This window comes from Oncorhynchus keta, chromosome 37, assembly GCF_023373465.1.
Source record: "Oncorhynchus keta strain PuntledgeMale-10-30-2019 chromosome 37, Oket_V2, whole genome shotgun sequence".
Taxonomy (NCBI): Eukaryota; Metazoa; Chordata; class Actinopteri; order Salmoniformes; family Salmonidae; genus Oncorhynchus; species Oncorhynchus keta.
The window spans coordinates 17,531,804-17,548,027 of NC_068457.1; the positions used below are offsets into that span (position 1 = coordinate 17,531,804).

At 44.7% G+C, this 16,224-nt stretch overlaps 2 protein-coding genes across 12 annotated transcripts; both read left to right on the plus strand.

The window, feature by feature from the left end:
• Nucleotides 1-1,413: 1,413 nt before the first annotated feature.
• LOC118374943 (SH2 domain-containing adapter protein F-like) lies at nucleotides 1,414-9,403 on the plus strand. Of its 3 annotated transcripts, none has more exons than XM_035761434.2 (9): nucleotides 1,414-1,571; nucleotides 3,077-3,314; nucleotides 3,497-3,598; nucleotides 3,690-3,942; nucleotides 4,305-4,462; nucleotides 4,537-4,642; nucleotides 4,986-5,157; nucleotides 5,275-5,394; nucleotides 8,121-9,403. In XM_035761434.2, exons 2-9 carry the CDS (start codon nucleotides 3,081-3,083, stop codon nucleotides 8,305-8,307), a joined length of 1,332 nt encoding a protein of 443 aa, XP_035617327.1. In that variant the 5' UTR covers nucleotides 1,414-1,571; nucleotides 3,077-3,080; the 3' UTR covers nucleotides 8,308-9,403. The 3 variants fall into 3 exon arrangements, with proteins under 3 accessions (XP_035617327.1, XP_035617328.1, XP_035617326.1); XM_035761435.2 differs by lacking the exon at nucleotides 1,414-1,571 and adding an exon at nucleotides 1,942-2,314 and having other exon boundaries at nucleotides 3,077-3,260; XM_035761433.2 differs by lacking the exon at nucleotides 1,414-1,571 and adding an exon at nucleotides 1,944-2,314.
• A 217-nt stretch (nucleotides 9,404-9,620) lies between these two features.
• LOC118374944 (uncharacterized) lies at nucleotides 9,621-15,851 on the plus strand. 9 transcript variants are annotated; one of them, XM_035761440.2, is made up of 8 exons: nucleotides 9,621-10,661; nucleotides 11,480-11,555; nucleotides 11,622-11,683; nucleotides 14,664-14,730; nucleotides 14,817-14,943; nucleotides 15,049-15,204; nucleotides 15,405-15,604; nucleotides 15,687-15,851. In XM_035761440.2, the coding sequence occupies exons 2-7, from the start codon at nucleotides 11,494-11,496 to the stop codon at nucleotides 15,471-15,473; spliced, it is 543 nt and encodes a 180-aa protein (XP_035617333.2). In that variant the 5' UTR covers nucleotides 9,621-10,661; nucleotides 11,480-11,493; the 3' UTR covers nucleotides 15,474-15,604; nucleotides 15,687-15,851. The 9 variants fall into 9 exon arrangements, with proteins under 9 accessions (XP_035617333.2, XP_035617334.2, XP_035617329.2 ...); XM_035761441.2 differs by having other exon boundaries at nucleotides 11,483-11,555; XM_035761443.2 differs by lacking the exon at nucleotides 9,621-10,661 and adding an exon at nucleotides 10,689-10,809.
• Nucleotides 15,852-16,224: the final 373 nt, after the last annotated feature.

Below are 16,224 nucleotides of genomic sequence, written 5' to 3' on the forward strand. Positions count from 1 at the left end.
GATTCCTATATGTGAGAAGTGTGCAGGAGGGCATGGGACAAATGACTGTAGCATCAGTAAAGCTGTATGTGTTAACTGTAGGGTAGCCCTTGGTCATGACTATCAGTTTCATTACAAATACGAGTCATTAGACGAAGGAGTCTTCTGTAGGGGGGAGTTTTGTTAAGAACTACAAAGCTCGGTCTGAACATTAACACATGTATGGTTTTAGAAGCATAAGGACCTTGTCTTTCATATAAAAAACAAGAGTTTTAATTGATACAACTTTATAGTGCTAGGGTTAAGATTCCCATATGGCCATATTTCCATGTTTACAGCTCTTGTTTACGGAAAACAGACATATGACAGAGTGGACTACCTGTGCTAATTAGCTATTTGTGTCTCCGAACACCTGTGTGTCAACAGAAGACAAACGCCACAAATGTGTTTTCACTGAAAAATACTGTCAAGCTGCAACTGTGTTAAAGATACTGCTTTTAAACACAGCAAGGTGACTGGGGACAATTGTATGGTTAAACAGTACAAATAAGGCCTACACTCTAAAAATTAGGGGTTCAACAAGGGTTCTTTTAAGATCCTCAAAGTTCTTAGAAGAACCTTAGGGTTCTTGGAACTCAAAATGGCCCCCAATAGGTTCTTCCAAGAACCCCATAGGAGGTCGGGTTCATGGTGGAACCTCCTTAGTTGGTGGGGGTTATTGCAGGAACCTAACTGCCCAACTGAAACATTTCGATTTGAAAAGACAGGTACATAACTGAGAATTTTAAAAGATTTCCTACATTTTTAGGTAAGGTTTGTCCCTAGAATGATCTAAATTGATATTGTTTTATCATGATACCATCTATCTTTACATATTTGTGCAAATCTTTCTATAACAGAAAATGGACACAATTCAATGGATATCAATCAACAGAGGTAAGAATATGTAGGCTATAAGAATATGCTAAATAAAAAACGTTTGATAATGCTTTTCATATACATACCTTGTCCATAATGTAGATGCCTATGGGATATTTGAAGAAGTAAGGGAGGAGGATGGTAAATGTGATCTGCATAACATACCAATTGACATATCTTTGTATGCCTCATCTGTATACTTAGACACAAAAGTGAGCATTTCACTGTACCCTGCAATTACAAATGCGACTGTGCATGTGACAAATAATATAATCTAACTGGTAAAACAGTGGACAGTAAGTGTATATTTTGCATTTGTGATATTATTTTGATGTGATATGAAAGTAGAAGTATTTATGTTTCTAGAACAATACTGCAAATGAGAATCGATTCACATTTAGATGGAGTATTTGTCTGTTTTGGCTTCCAGAGCCAATTCACCAATTAAACAGAACATTTAAGGTCCTTGGACTAATGAGTAATGTTAGGCTCCTTTAGTCCAATATTGGGCTAACTGTAGGGGTGCTCATGTTCCTGGGGATCAGAAGTCTCCAGTGCCAGAGAGGCAGGTTGAAGTTGCCATGATCAGAGTTGTACAGAAGGTGTCGTATGCTGAGGCAGTGAAGAAAGTAGAGGAAGATGTGTCAAGGGTAAGGGATCCTAAGAGGCTCCAGGTGAGTAGTAGAATGTTGCCAGTACAGAGTGATAGGCCTACGAATGAAGTGTGCTTCAGTAAGGTTGGCTTTTTAGTGTTTATTGCTATTGCTGTCAACTATCCTGCAGGAATAGATTGTAAAATCACAGAAAATAGGTGTTGTGATGGCAGCTGCAAGGAAGTACTTGGGTTTACAAGATTTTAAAGCAGGACGGTGTCCAGTCCTCCCAGACCCTCTGCCTGGTATAGGATCAGATAGGTTCGAAATAGTGGAATGGAGTGGTGGCTTTTTTTAATGAGTGAAGGGTTGGCAATACTTTTTTTGTATTACGAAGTATAATGGATTTATACTCCAGTCCATTTGGTGGCGGTAATGGGCCATTAATATTGGATGCCAACCGCCGTTAAATCCCACCGAATAATACTTTCTTGTAGCTAGCTAACCCTTTTTATTATAGCTCAATGAGAACCATTTCGGACTAAAATAGTCGAATTAGTTAGCTAGATAGAAATTGTAATTTTAGCCAACTAGCTAGCTAGCTTGTTAACTGAAATAATATTCTACAAAATGCATTTAATCTTTGTTTTAAACTGACTGATGTAGCGTAGTTAATTTACGTTGGTGGCAGGCAAACTTGTTTTCTTCAGCTCAAGCCGAGGGAAGCTAACGTTAGCAAGCTACAATGACATTTCTGTGAATTCATGGGGGTGGACACACAATTAAATACGTCATTGGCTAACGGCCCCGATTTCCATCAAAACGTAAGTATCGTTTTTATATTATGCAAATATAAGCTGCATAGCCAACGTTAGCTAGTTAACTTTATGTCTTCAATGTTGCACCAAACATGACTAACGTTAGCTAGCTAACATCAGCTGATTATAGCTAGCCAAACATTCGTAGTAGGTAACGTTATATCCATGACTGAGTAGCTTGTCAGTCGCATTCCAGATTCAAACGAAATATAGCCTTCTTGTAAATATAAAAATATGGAAATACAGTACTATATATAACCAGATAACAAACAGTTACTACTCTCTCAAACGTTAGTTTGATGAATGCATTCCAGTTCAGCTACCTAGCTTTATCTAGCTCCGATCCTCCTGTCACAAAGCAAAGGATACATAGGTAGCTAGTGTGATTGAAAGAGTCCTTTCTTTTGCTCAATATGTTATATATATGGGCCTTTAAACAACTAGGGCCCAGAGTTTTTCCTGCTCAGGTCTATCATGCCAGTCTTTCCTCATTTCATGTCCACTGCCCCCATACCAAGCAAGTTATGTAATTCGTTACATTAGAACGTTAATATTCCTCTTAGATAAATTGTCTGACCTACCCTGATCACTTACTTACTGCCAGACCCAGTGTATTATTCCCTCTCACACCCAGTCTGATGAGCATCCACTGAATGCCTGTGTGTGTTGTTTTTACTTATTCCATTGTCACAGTAAACACATTATTGGAAGTGTTGACAGTGTTTGTTAGATACGATGTAATATTCTGATTTATTCTCCTTCCCTCAGACCCATGGCAAAGTGGTTAAAGGACTACCTGAACTTCGGCAGCCGTCGTGATGGCCCCCAGCTTCCGCGTCCTGACTACACAGAGAGTGCGATCCTGAGGGCCTACAGAGCCCAGAAAGACCTGGACTTTGAAGACCCCTACCAGAGCGCAGAGAAACCACAAAATGGTGGCTGCAGGGGGACAGTAAGCCTGCATGCATTTCCTGCCTTCGCTTCTGTCCTTCCCAACGATGCAGAGGTGGGAAATGTTATATCTTCTGCTGTTATTACAGCAGAGGAGCCTGGTTGGCAGATATATAGGAGGACTGGCTCAATGTAATTGCTGGAATGGGGTGGATTTAACAGTATCAAACACATGGCTTTACAGGTGTTATGACCATGTTATTACAGGTCTTTAAAGGTTGTTATAATGTATTCCAGGTGAAGGTGGTGTCTCCCAAACACAGGCTAATCAAGGTGGATTCTCAGGAGTTCAGTCGCAGTAAGATCCCCCTGAGCCCCGTCACCATCCACCAGGAACCGGTATGGCATGACAGTTGTTGTTTTTATTGTTGATCTCCCTCTTTCATGTTATTTTCTCACTATCCCACCCACCCTCCATCACTCTCTTCAGGTGCTTCCCTCTGCTCCTGCAGCAGTAGGGGACTCCGACACTGTCTACTCGGACCCGTTTGATGCCAGACCAGTTCCACGGCTTAGAGCAGATTGGGAGCCTAACCCTAGCCCACACCTTTCCTTGGGCCTCAGCCCCATCACCAGTCCTACCCTGGTAGCCTTCAGCCCTAACCCGATCCTAGGGCTCAGTCTCCGTCCAGGGGACAGCAGCAGCTACATGGAACCCTTTGAAGCCCAGAGGGTCATCACAGGTTGGTTACTTTTAGCTGTTGCCTACACACCCACACATTGTGGCCGTGTGTGACACATTTGATGGTTTTAAAATCTAAATGTCCTTTTCAACACTCTGTCCATATCATACCATACACACGTTATCATACATACAAAGCAAAACACAAAACACCATGCTTCTACACCTGCATTGCTTGCTGTTTGGGGTTTTAGGCTGGGTTTCTGTACAGCACTTTGAGATATCAGCTGATGTACGAAGGGCTATATAAATAAAATTTGATTGATTGATTGATTGATTGGACTTCACGCCTGGCTGTCTAAAATGACTGACATACTACTGAGATGCATAGACTCACAGTTAATTAATTGATTGTGTGTGTAGAGCTCCAGCAGGGCCCAGAGCGGGGCCGACCAGGAGTGGGCAGTGGAAGGGTTGGGATCGGAGATCAACTCTATGATGACCCCTACGATGAGAGGACTCGACATCGCCACCGGGAAGCGCCACCGCAGCAGGGGAGAGAGTTCCTCAGGGACGAACCGGTAACAATCTTCTTCTTATTCTTCTCTGTTTTGATTTCATCATCCTCCTACATCCTCTCCTCTTCCTCTTCCAGAGAGAGGTCAGAGAGAGCAGGCTGCCCCAGGACGATGAGAGACCAGCAGAGGAGTACGACCAGCCCTGGGAATGGAAGAAGGACAACATCTCCAAAGCTCTAGCAGGTAGATATCTAATAGAGGAAAGCATCACTGAATTGTTGGGCTCTAAAACACGTTCATCTCTAAAGCTCTAGCAAGTAGACCAGTGCTATGCTCTATTCTGGTGTAGGAGGCACTCAGTAGATGCTGCAGTTTTACATTTGAGTTATTTAGCCGACACTCTAATCCAGAGCGATTTACAGGACCAATCAGAGTTCAGTGCCTTGCTCAAGGGCACATTTTTCACCTAGTCTGCGCCGGGATTCGAACCAGCGACCTTTCAGTAACTGGCTCAAATCTCTTAACCGCTAGACTACCTGTTGCCCAGCTATTTAAGTAGTTGGCTAATAAAACTCTCCATTTGTAGTGAAGTTTGAGGGGGCGGAGTGGGAGAAGTCGTTAGGCCAGTCAGACCAGGCCAAACTACCCAGGACCAGCCCCACAGCCCCAGGGGGCGCAGCCAACCTTCGGAGGCCTGGTGACACCCCCCCTGTCCTGGGTGAGAGAGTGGACCCCTGCCTGCCCCTGGAGAGACAGGTGTAAGTTCCTCCCCTCAACCGCTGACTCTCAGTATAATTTAAGAAGCTCCCCCTGGCCGTGTGTGACAATTTTGTGTCCCTTGCTATGCGTCACACGGTAATATGTCCCCCTTGCAGGTGGTACCACGGTGCTGTGAGTCGTGCGGAGGCAGAGACTCTACTGATGTTGTGCAAAGAGAGTTCCTACCTGGTGAGGAAGAGCCAGACCTGCCCAAAAGACTACTCTCTCTCCCTCAGGTACCTTTACACACTCTCCCTCTCTCATTCTCCTGGTGTTATTTTTTTGTTAGTTTGTTTTTCTCTACAATTTTGTGGTATCCAATTGGTAGTTAGTCTTGTCCCATCGCTGCAACTCCCGTACGGACCCGGGAGAGGCGAAGATCGAGAGCCGTGCGTCCCCCGAAACACAACCCAGCCAAGCCGCACTGCTTCTTGACACAACGCCCGCTAAACCCGGAAGCCAGCCGCACCAATGTGTCGGAAGAAACACCTGGCGACCATGTCAGCTTGCATTGTGCCTGGCCCGCCACAGGAGTTGCTAATGCGCGATGGGACAAGGACGGCCGGCCAAACCCTCCCCTAAAACGGACGATGCTGGGCCAACTGTGCGCCGCCCCATTGGTCCGGACGCGGCCGGCTGCGACAGAGCCTGGACTTGACCCAGGATCTCTAGTGCCTTAGACCACTGGACCACTCAGGAAGCCTTCCTGATGTTCTACATTATGCCAATCACATCATCGTAAATGGGTTTTCCATATTTATCTAGGCCCTAATAAGGTGTTAAGGTTTTTTTATTTATTTTTTATTTCACCTTTTATTTAACCAGGTAGGCTAGTTGAGAACAAGTTCTCATGTGCAACTGCGACCTGGCCAAGATAAAGCAAAGCAGTGTGACACAGACAACAACAGAGTTACACATGGAGTAAACAATAAACAAGTCAATGACACAGTAGAAAAAATAAAGTCTATATACAGTGTGTGTAAAAGGCATGAGGAGGTAGGCAATAAATAGGCCATAGTAGCGAATAATTACAATTTAGCAGATTAACACTGGAGTGATAAATGAGCAGATGATGTGCAAGTAAAGCAGAAAAGTAAATAAAATAAAAACAGTATGGGGATGAGGTAGGTAGATTGGGTGGGTGGGCTATTTACAGATGGACTATGTACAGCTGCAGCGATCGGTTAGCTGCTCAGATAGTTGATGTTTAAAGTTGGTGAGGGAAATCAAAGGTCAACTTCAGCCATTTAAAAAAAAAAAAAAAAAAATTGGGGGGGCAATTCGTTCCAGTCACTGGCAGCAGAGATCTGGAAGGAAAGGCGGCCAAATGAGGTGTTGGCTTTGGGGATGATCAGTGAGATATATCTGCTGGAACGTGTGCTACGGGTGGGTGTTGTTATCGTGACCAGTGAACTGAGATAAGGCGGAGCTTTACCTAGCATAGACTTATAGATGACCTGGAGCCAGGCGACGAATATGTAGCGAGGGCCAGCCGACTAGAGCATACAGGTCGCAGTGGTGGGTGGTATAAGGTGATTTGGTAACAAAACAGATGGCACTGTGATAGACTGCATCCAGTTTGCTGAGTAGAGTGTTGGAAGCTATTTTGTAGATGACATCGCCGAAGTCGAGGATCGGTAGGATAGTCAGTTTTATAAGGGTAAGTTTGGCGGCGTGAGTGAAGGAGGCTTTGTTGTGAAATAGAAAGACGATTCTAGATTTGATTTTGGATTGGAGATGTTTAATATGAGTCTGGAAGGAGAGTTTACAGTCTCGCCAGACACCTAGGTATTTATAGTTGTCCACATATTCTAGGTCGGAACCGTCCAGGGTGATGATGCTGGTCGGGCGGGTGCGGGCAGCGGGCGGGTGCAGGCAGCGAGCGGTTGAAAAGCATACATTTGGTTTTACTAGCGTTTAAGAGCAGTTGGCGGCCACGGAAAGAGTGTTGTATGGCATTGAATCTCGTTTGGAGGTTAGTTAGCACAGTGTCCAAGGAAGGGCCAGAATATACAGAATGGTGTCGTCTGCATAGAGGTGGATCAGGGAATCGCCCGCAGCAAGAGCGACATCATTGATGTATACAGAGAAAAGAGTCAGCCTGAGAATTGAACCCTGTGGCACCCCCATAGAGACTGCCAGAGGTCCGGACAACAAGCCCTCCGATTTGACACACTGAACTCTGTCTGCAAAGTAGTTGGTGAACCAGGCGAGGCAGTCATTAGAAAAACCAAGTCTGCCGATAAGAATAAGGTGATTGACGGAGTCGAAAGCCTTGGCCAGGTCGATGAAGACTGCTGCACAGTACTGTCTTTTCTCGATGGCGGTTATGATATCGTTTAGTACCTTGAGCGTGGCTGAGGTGCACCCGTGACCGGCTCGGAAACCAGATTGCACAGCGGAGAAGGTACGGTGGGATTCGAAATGGTCAGTGACCTGTTTGTTGACTTGGCTTTCGAAGACTTTAGAAAGGCAGGGCAGGATGGATATAGGTCTGTAACAGTTTGGGTCTATGGTGTCACCCCCTTTGAAGAGGGGGATGACTGCGGCAGCTTTCCAGTCTTTAGGGATTTCGGACGATATGAGAGGTTGAACAGGCTGGTAATAGGGGTTGCAACAATGGCGGCGGATAGTTTTAGAAATAGAGGGTCCAGATTGTCTAGCCCAGCTGATTTGTATGGGTCCAGGTTTTGCAGCTCTTTCAGCACATCTGCGATCTGGATTTGGGTGAAGGAGAAGCTGGGGAGGCTCGGGCGAGTAGCTGCGGGGGAGGCGGAGCTGTTGGCCGGGGTAGGAGTAGCCAGGAGGAAGGCATGGCCAGCCATTGAGAAATGCTTATTGAAATTGTCAATTATCGTTGATTTATAAGTGGTGACCATGTTACCTAGCATCAGTGCAGTGGGCAGCTGGGAGGAGGTGCTCTTGTAACGCTGCTCTCTCTTTTTCTCTCTCTCTCTTTCAGGAGTTGTCAGGGCTTCATGCATATGAAGTTCACTCGGAGTTCAGAGAGTCGTTACGTCCTGGGAGAGAACAGTCCTCCATTCTCCTCTGTACCAGAGGTCATCCACTACTACACCATGCACAAACTACCTATCAGAGGAGCTGAACACCTGTCTCTGCTCTACCCTGTCATAGTACAGACCCTCTGACCCTTCTCCACTCATTATCAGCATCCCAACTGGCACCCTAATCCCTACGTAGTGCACTACTTTAGTGCACTCTGATCAAAAGTAGTGCACTATATAGGCAATAGAGTGGAACATGCCTATATGTGATACTATTACAGAAGGTGCTGTCGTCTGCGGAGATGCTAACATGGCTGCTGTGGAACTGTGTGATGTTTTTCTTAGAGAGTCAACATGGTTCTGGTAGAAACCACAATGGTTAAACTGTATATGGCCAAAGGCAAATGCTGTAACAGAGCAGGTTACTGTATGTCAATAGTGTTATTGATCATCTATCTGTCTGGCACATTGATTAGCTACCTGTACCAGGGTGGGAGTTTCATCCAATAGTGCTATACAGTAGAACGCTACATCGGTATAGTGGAAAGCTATTATAGAAACGTGTGCTTGAAAGCTATTTCAGTACTTATATGTATGAATGCTGGTATTATACCCCGAGTGTACAAAATATTAGGAACACCTTCCTGATATTGAGTTGCACCCCCTTTTGCCCTCTGTACAGCCTCAGTTCGCCGGGGCATGGACTACAAGGTGTTGAAAGCGCTCCACAGGGATACTGGCCCATGTTGACTCCAATGCTTCCAACACTTCCCAAGTTGGATGTCCTTTGAGTGGTGGTCCATTATTGATACACACAAACTGTTGAGTGTAAAAAACCCCAGCAGTGTTGCAGTTCTTGACACACTCAAATCGGAGTGCCTACTACCACGTCCTGTTCAAAGGCATTTAAATATTTTGTCTTGCCCATTCACCCTCTGAATGGCACATATACACAATCCATATCTGAATTGTCTCAAGGCTTAAAAAATCCTCCTTTAACCTGTCTCCTCCACTTCATAGACACAGATGACATCAATAAGGGATCATAGCGTTTGCCTAGTCGGAATGTAATGGGAAGAGCAGGTGTTCCTAATGTTTTGTGTAGTGTGTTAATGTGTGAATGTTTTTTGGACTTTGATCATGAAAGCTAAAGAATAATAGGTAGGTTTGTTACTGTGGTGCTGTTTGTAAGGTTTTCTTGTGTTCTATGAAATTAAAGTGTGATTTTGTTTTTAAAAAACTGTTAAGTCTAACCCCATATACACAGGTAGAGGGAAGGGATAAGGGTTGTTCAGATAAATATATTTCCTACTTTCCATTGTCCATACTAATATAATTGCTTTGTTCTAATTGGTGTTTAAATTGGAATTGCAAGAGAAATTGAAACAATACCCGCATGTGCGTTCAATGACGTCCTCATTATGGAAGCGTTTCACATCACAGTGTGTGACATGACCGATGATATAGATTCCGGCGTCACCATAGCAACCACCAGGGGTCAGTATCAGCGCAAACAAGGATAAACATCAAGGGTGCGTTCGTAAATTCACTTTGACTGGCTATTTAGGGTGTAGTTGTAAATTCAATCTGGAGTGCCAGTGTGCGCTCAGACTGCGTTCTGGGCATTCATACATTTGTTTCACTCTCGGAGCGTTCAGAGCGCACACTGGAGGCTTTGGCTAGCTGTCAAGCACCCAAGCTAACTGGCTAAAGGTGGCTAGATTGGGTGCTTGACTACTAGCAGGCTGAAGTTGGCTAGATTACTAGCTACTTCCAAACACATGAAAGAACACCTCACTCGCCATAGCAGAGAAGATTAGGCTTTTTAGATGTTATCTAGAGCGTTTGTGACGAACTGCTGCTGGCAACAATTTCATAGTTTTTGTTTGCCATCGTCTACCAACCGGTAATATTCAATGGGTGTTGCGCGTTTGTAAATTCATCAGTTATTCAGTACTCTGGCACAAACGAGAGTGCTCTGAAATTGGAGTAGATAGCCAGAGTGCATTTACGAACGCACCCCTAATCAGTTTTCAGTGCACTCTAGTCTGAGTGTATCAGAGCTCAGAATAACTAGCTAATGAATGTATGAACGCACAACACCTGTTGAATACTGGACGTATCAGGAAATGTCGGCAAAAAAAACGTTTTTAAATTGTTGCCAGCAGCACAGTTACAGTCCACCAACTCTCTAGATGACACGAGCCTAGCCTGCTCTGCTTGGGCGAGTAAAATGGTCAGAGTGAGGTGTTCTCTCATTTATGTTTGGAGGTAGCAAGCAAGCTAACTTTAGCCAGTTATCTTGGGTGCTCGACTGCCGTTGTGTGGTCAGAACGCTCAGATCAACCCTACTCCTCGGCCAGAGCGTCAACTGTGCGCTCTGAATTTACGAAAGGACAATCTGACATTTTTCTAAATTTACGAACGCACAGAGCGCACTCTGGCACTCCAGAGCGAATTTACGAACACACCCCAAGTTGATCGCGAGGCAGCGGCAGGTAGGCGACGTGATAAAATAACGTGATGATGTGTGCAAATATTTTGGGCTGCTAATCGTGGATATTGCGTTTACTTTATTAAAAACGTATCTGGTTAATACTTTATACTCATGAACTGACTCACTAGCCTATGTTATCATTGTTCAAGGTGAATTATTCCTACTGTAGTAGTAAATAAAGTCGGTGGCAACTTGGCATCCAGTGCATAGTTGACAGCATATTTGAGAGAAAGTTGAAAATATTTTCTTACTAGTGGTCATGACAGCTCTTATACCCTGATGAAGACAGCTTGGCTGTCGAAACGTTGGTATATTACATTTTTGCATCTGAGCTCCAAGAGTGTGCGGCTCTCTTTTATTTTCATGACAGCTCTTATGTCATGTTTATGCCATTGTTATGCTATTTACATGTCCTAATGAGGTGTTTTTGTTAGGGTATTTACATGTCATAATGAGGTGTCATTGTTAGGCTGAGGTGTCATTGTTAGGCTATTTACATGTCATAATGAGGTGTTATTGTCACCCCTTTGACTTTGTACTTGTCTCCCATTGAAGAAAAAAGTGTGTGTGCTCTGTGTTCAGAGACATTTTAAGGAAAGTACAATAAACCTGTGGAGGCTGCTGAGGGGAGCAAGGCATATAATAATGGCTGGAAAGGAGCTAATGGAATGGCATCTTTACACGTGGAAACCATGTGTTTGCTGTCTTTGATACCATTCCACCAATGCCTCTCCAGCCATTACCACGAGCCCGTCATCCCCAATTAAGGTGCCACCAACCTCCTGTGCAATAAACAGTCATCTTTTTGTCATGCTTCAGCAGCTCGCGTATCCATGACTACCCGGATGGTGCAACTCGCTCAGCCCAAACCCAACCTGCTCCGATTCCCTGACCGGTACTGCCACACAAACACGCACATGCACACGCACACTGACAGACTGACTGATTCTTTTCCTTCCAGACGGTCAGTCTACTGGCTAGATGAACTCCCACCTGAAAGAAATGGCTCCACCACCATGTTTGGTAAGATCACCCCACTCTCTTTCTGTCCCTATCCCTTTTTCACTCTCTTTCTGTCCCTATCCCTTTTTCACTCTCTTTCTGTCCCTATCCCTTTTTCACTCTCTTTCTGTCCCTATCCCTTTTTCACTCTCTTTCTGTCCCTATCCCTTTTTCACTCTCTTTCTGTCCCTATCCCTTTTTCACTCTCTTTCTGTCCCTATCCCTTTTTCACTCTCTTTCTGTCCCTATCCCTTTTTCACTCTCTTTCTGTCCCTATCCCTTTTTCACTCTCTTTCTGTCCCTATCCCTTTTTCACTCTCTTTCTGTCCCTATCCCTTTTTCACTCTCTTTCTGTCCCTATCCCTTTTTCACTCTCTTTCTGTCCCTATCCCTTTTTCACTCTCTTTCTGTCCCTATCCCTTTTCACTCTCTTTCTGTCCCTATCCCTTTTCACTCTCTCTTTCTGTCCCTATCCCTTTTCACTCTCTTTCTGTCCCTATCCCTTTTTCACTCTCTTTCTGTCCCTATCCCTTTTTCACTCTCTTTCTGTCCCTATCCCTTTTTCACTCTCTTTCTGTCCCTATCCCTTTTTCACTCTCTTTCTGTCCCTATCCCTTTTTCACTCTCTTTCTGTCCCTATCCCTTTTTCACTCTCTTTCTGTCCCTATCCCTTTTTCACTCTCTTTCTGTCCCTATCCCTTTTTCACTCTCTTTCTGTCCCTATCCCTTTTTCACTCTCTTTCTGTCCCTATCCCTTTTTCACTCTCTTTCTGTCCCTATCCCTTTTTCACTCTCTTTCTGTCCCTATCCCTTTTTCACTCTCTTTCTGTCCCTATCCCTCTCTTTTTCCCTATCTCTTTCTGTCCCTATCCCTTTTTCACTCTCTTTCTGTCCCTATCCCTATCCCTTTTTCACTCTCTTTCTGTCCCTATCCCTTTTTCACTCTCTTTCTGTCCCCATCCCTTTTCACTCTCTTTCTGTCCCCATCCCTTTTCACTCTCTTTCTGTCCCTATCCCTATTTTTCACTCTCTTTCTGTCCCTATCCCTTTTTCACTCTCTTTCTGTCCCTATCCCTTTTTCACTCTCTTTCTGTCCCTATCCCTTTTTCACTCTCTTTCTGTCCCTATCCCTTTTTCACTCTCTTTCTGTCCCTATCCCTTTTTCACTCTCTTTCTGTCCCTATCCCTTTTTCACTCTCTTTCTGTCCCTATCCCTTTTCACTCTCTTTCTGTCCCTATCCCTTTTTCACTCTCTTTCTGTCCCTATCCCTTTTTCACTCTCTTTCTGTCCCTATCCCTTTTCACTCTCTTTCTGTCCCTATCCCTTTTTCACTCTCTTTCTGTCCCTATCCCTTTTCACTCTCTTTCTGTCCCTATCCCTTTTTCACTCTCTTTCTGTCCCTATCCCTTTTTCACTCTCTTTCTGTCCCTATCCCTTTTTCACTCTCTTTCTGTCCCTATCCCTTTTTCACTCTCTTTCTGTCCCTATCCCTTTTTCACTCTCTTTCTGTCCCTATCCCTTTTCACTCTCTTTCTGTCCCTATCCCTTTTTCACTCTCTTTCTGTCCCTATCCCTCTTTTCTATCCCTTTTTGTCTGTCCCTATCCCTTTTTCACTCTCTTTCTGTCCCTATCCCTTTTTCACTCTCTTTCTGTCCCTATCCCTTTTTCACTCTCTTTCTGTCCCTATCCCTTTTTCACTCTCTTTCTGTCCCTATCCCTTTTTCACTCTCTTTCTGTCCCTATCCCTTTTTCACTCTCTTTCTGTCCCTATCCCTTTTTCACTCTCTTTCTGTCCCTATCCCTTTTTCACTCTCTTTCTGTCCCTATCCCTTTTCACTCTCTTTCTGTCCCTATCCCTTTTTCACTCTCTTTCTGTCCCTATCCCTTTTTCACTCTCTTTCTGTCCCTATCCCTTTTTCACTCTCTTTCTGTCCCTATCCCTTTTTCACTCTCTCTTTCTGTCCCTATCCCTTTTCACTCTCTTTCTGTCCCTATCCCTTTTTCACTCTCTTTCTGTCCCTATCCCTTTTTCACTCTCTTTCTGTCCCTATCCCTTTTTCACTCTCTTTCTGTCCCTATCCCTTTTTCACTCTCTTTCTGTCCCTATCCCTTTTTCACTCTCTTTCTGTCCCTATCCCTTTTTCACTCTCTTTCTGTCCCTATCCCTTTTTCACTCTCTTTCTGTCCCTATCCCTTTTTCACTCTCTTTCTGTCCCTATCCCTTTTTCACTCTCTTTCTGTCCCTATCCCTTTTTCACTCTCTTTCTGTCCCTATCCCTTTTTCACTCTCTTTCTGTCCCTATCCCTTTTCACTCTCTTTCTGTCCCTATCCCTTTTTCACTCTCTTTCTGTCCCTATCCCTTTTTCACTCTCTTTCTGTCCCTATCCCTTTTTCACTCTCTTTCTGTCCCTATCCCTTTTTCACTCTCTTTCTGTCCTATCCCTTTTTCACTCTCTTTCTGTCCCTATCCCTTTTTCACTCTCTTTCTGTCCCTATCCCTTTTTCACTCTCTTTCTGTCCCTATCCCTTTTCACTCTCTTTCTGTCCCTTCCTCTTTCTGTCCCTATCCCTTTTTCACTCTCTTTCTGTCCCTATCCCTTTTTCACTCTCTTTTTCTCTCTTTTTTCACTCTCTTTCTGTCCCTATCCCTTTTTCACTCTCTTTCTGTCCCTATCCCTTTTTCACTCTCTTTCTGTCCCTATCCCTTTTCACTCTTTTTTCTCTCTTTCTGTCCCTATCCCTTTTTCACTCTCTTTCTGTCCCTATCCCTTTTTCACTCTCTTTCTGTCCCTATCCCTTTTTCACTCTCTTTCTGTCCCTATCCCTTTTTCACTCTCTTTCTGTCCCTATCCCTTTTTCACTCTCTTTCTGTCCCTATCCCTTTTTCACTCTCTTTCTGTCCCTATCCCTTTTTCACTCTCTTTCTGTCTCTATGATGTTTGTGTTGTGGATAATTGACTTTATAATGACCTTTTTAATGTTACTGTTTTTGTTATAGAGTTGACACCCCACTGGTCCCAGCTGTGTGGCAGGAAGCGGCTTAATTCTGGGTTCGAACAGAGCAGGTGCGACGTCATAATGTTGTACAGTATGTTAATGATGTGTATAATGCATGATGTCTATGATGACTACAGATGACTCTCCTCTCCAGATCATCTCCCCAATGGGAGGTCAGTGTAGCAGCTCTGAGTGCCTATCCATCCAATAGAGTGTGTTCTCTGGCTTTGCCCCGCCTCCCCACCGCAGGCTGGGTATCTGACCGCCCCCTACTGGCCTCCGTGAGCACATCACACACACACCTCAATGTATAACCCTCTCTATCTGTGTCTCTCTATATCTAGCTATCTCTCTGGTTTCCTCTCTTTGTATGTGTCTCTCTCTAGCTGAGCAGAGCGGTGCGGACTGCAGTAGCCAGTCCTAGGGTCTGCCAGTTGGCCTGTCCCAAGCGGAGGCAGGGTCTCTATTCGCCCCATTCATCCAAGACCTCACTGGCACCCCCCACCCAGCTGCAACCTCCTCCCGACTACAGCTCCTTGCCAGTAAGACACTTAGGATACCTCGTATTTACCTTAGACAGTAACATTTAGTAACGGCCATCCAACTACATTGCAAAGTAAATGTGGTGTTAATTTTTAGCCTGAAAATTGTCGCTACTCTACCTGTCTCGCACACAACTCTCTCTTTTTCCATTACTCTCTCCGTCTCCTTCCTCATCCCCATCCCACCTCCCCTCTCCCAGTCCCTAAGTCTGACCACCCCCAGTATGCCCAGGACCGTCCAGTCATCTGGCCAGTGCCTGGGCCAGTGAGGAAGGCAGTAGCCAGTGAGAGGGTGCAGGTCCTTTCACGGCCCAACCAGCGGAAGGCGCTGTTCCAAGGCTACAACCCGTACACGGTTACCCTAGCTGCACGCTCCGCTAGCGCCTCGCCGCGCCTACAGGTGAGCTGTGTTTCTCTCATTTACTCATTCATTTAAATAATTTAATAACAATGTCATTAGTTTGTCTGTTTGTTTATTACAGGAGCTTTGTCTGCCCCTGCCGCGGAAATGCAAGGGCAAATAGACGAATGCATCTCATCTCACACCTCTACAGTACCTCCAGCCGCCTCTTCTTCAGATACTCTGTCTCCTGTACAGCATGTCCCTGATCACCACTGCTCCATAATAAAGACCCTCTATGATCTCATTGAGGCATGTTGCTGGGTCTTTGTTCTGGTCCAACGGGACCGCTGGCTTTAGAAGGTGGATTGTTTAGTGCTGCGACGTTCAACAGCGTGCTGATCATTCAACTGAGCTGAAGTGACTTTTACGAGCACCAAATGGGAGTTGTCACAGACCTAGAATATTACAACGCACATTAAACATAAAGAGAGCCACCTGAATGTAAAAGTGTACCTTATATCTTTTAGTGTGCAATTGTAGTATGTGACAGATGTAGGAAACCTGAAAAGGGATGTAATATCCTTTACGAATATTCCCTCTCCTGTTAACCCGCTACTGCACATAGTTGCACTAAAGCAACAGAAAACCATTTGGACCCTACAACCTCCCATGTGAAT

Excerpts from the sequence above, each read along its gene's own strand:
- LOC118374943 (XM_035761434.2), top strand. The coding sequence starts at position 3,081 with ATGGCAAAGTGGTTAAAGGACTACCTGAACTTCGGCAGCCGTCGTGAT. Across the intron at positions 3,599-3,689 it reads TCACCATCCACCAGGAACCG|GTGCTTCCCTCTGCTCCTGC; the intron begins GTATGGCATGAC and ends CACTCTCTTCAG. Across the intron at positions 4,463-4,536 it reads AGTTCCTCAGGGACGAACCG|AGAGAGGTCAGAGAGAGCAG; the intron begins GTAACAATCTTC and ends TTCCTCTTCCAG.
- LOC118374944 (XM_035761436.2), top strand. The coding sequence starts at position 11,494 with ATGACTACCCGGATGGTGCAACTCGCTCAGCCCAAACCCAACCTGCTC. Across the intron at positions 11,684-14,663 it reads TGGCTCCACCACCATGTTTG|AGTTGACACCCCACTGGTCC; the intron begins GTAAGATCACCC and ends TTTTTGTTATAG. Across the intron at positions 15,205-15,404 it reads CCGACTACAGCTCCTTGCCA|TCCCTAAGTCTGACCACCCC; the intron begins GTAAGACACTTA and ends CCCCTCTCCCAG.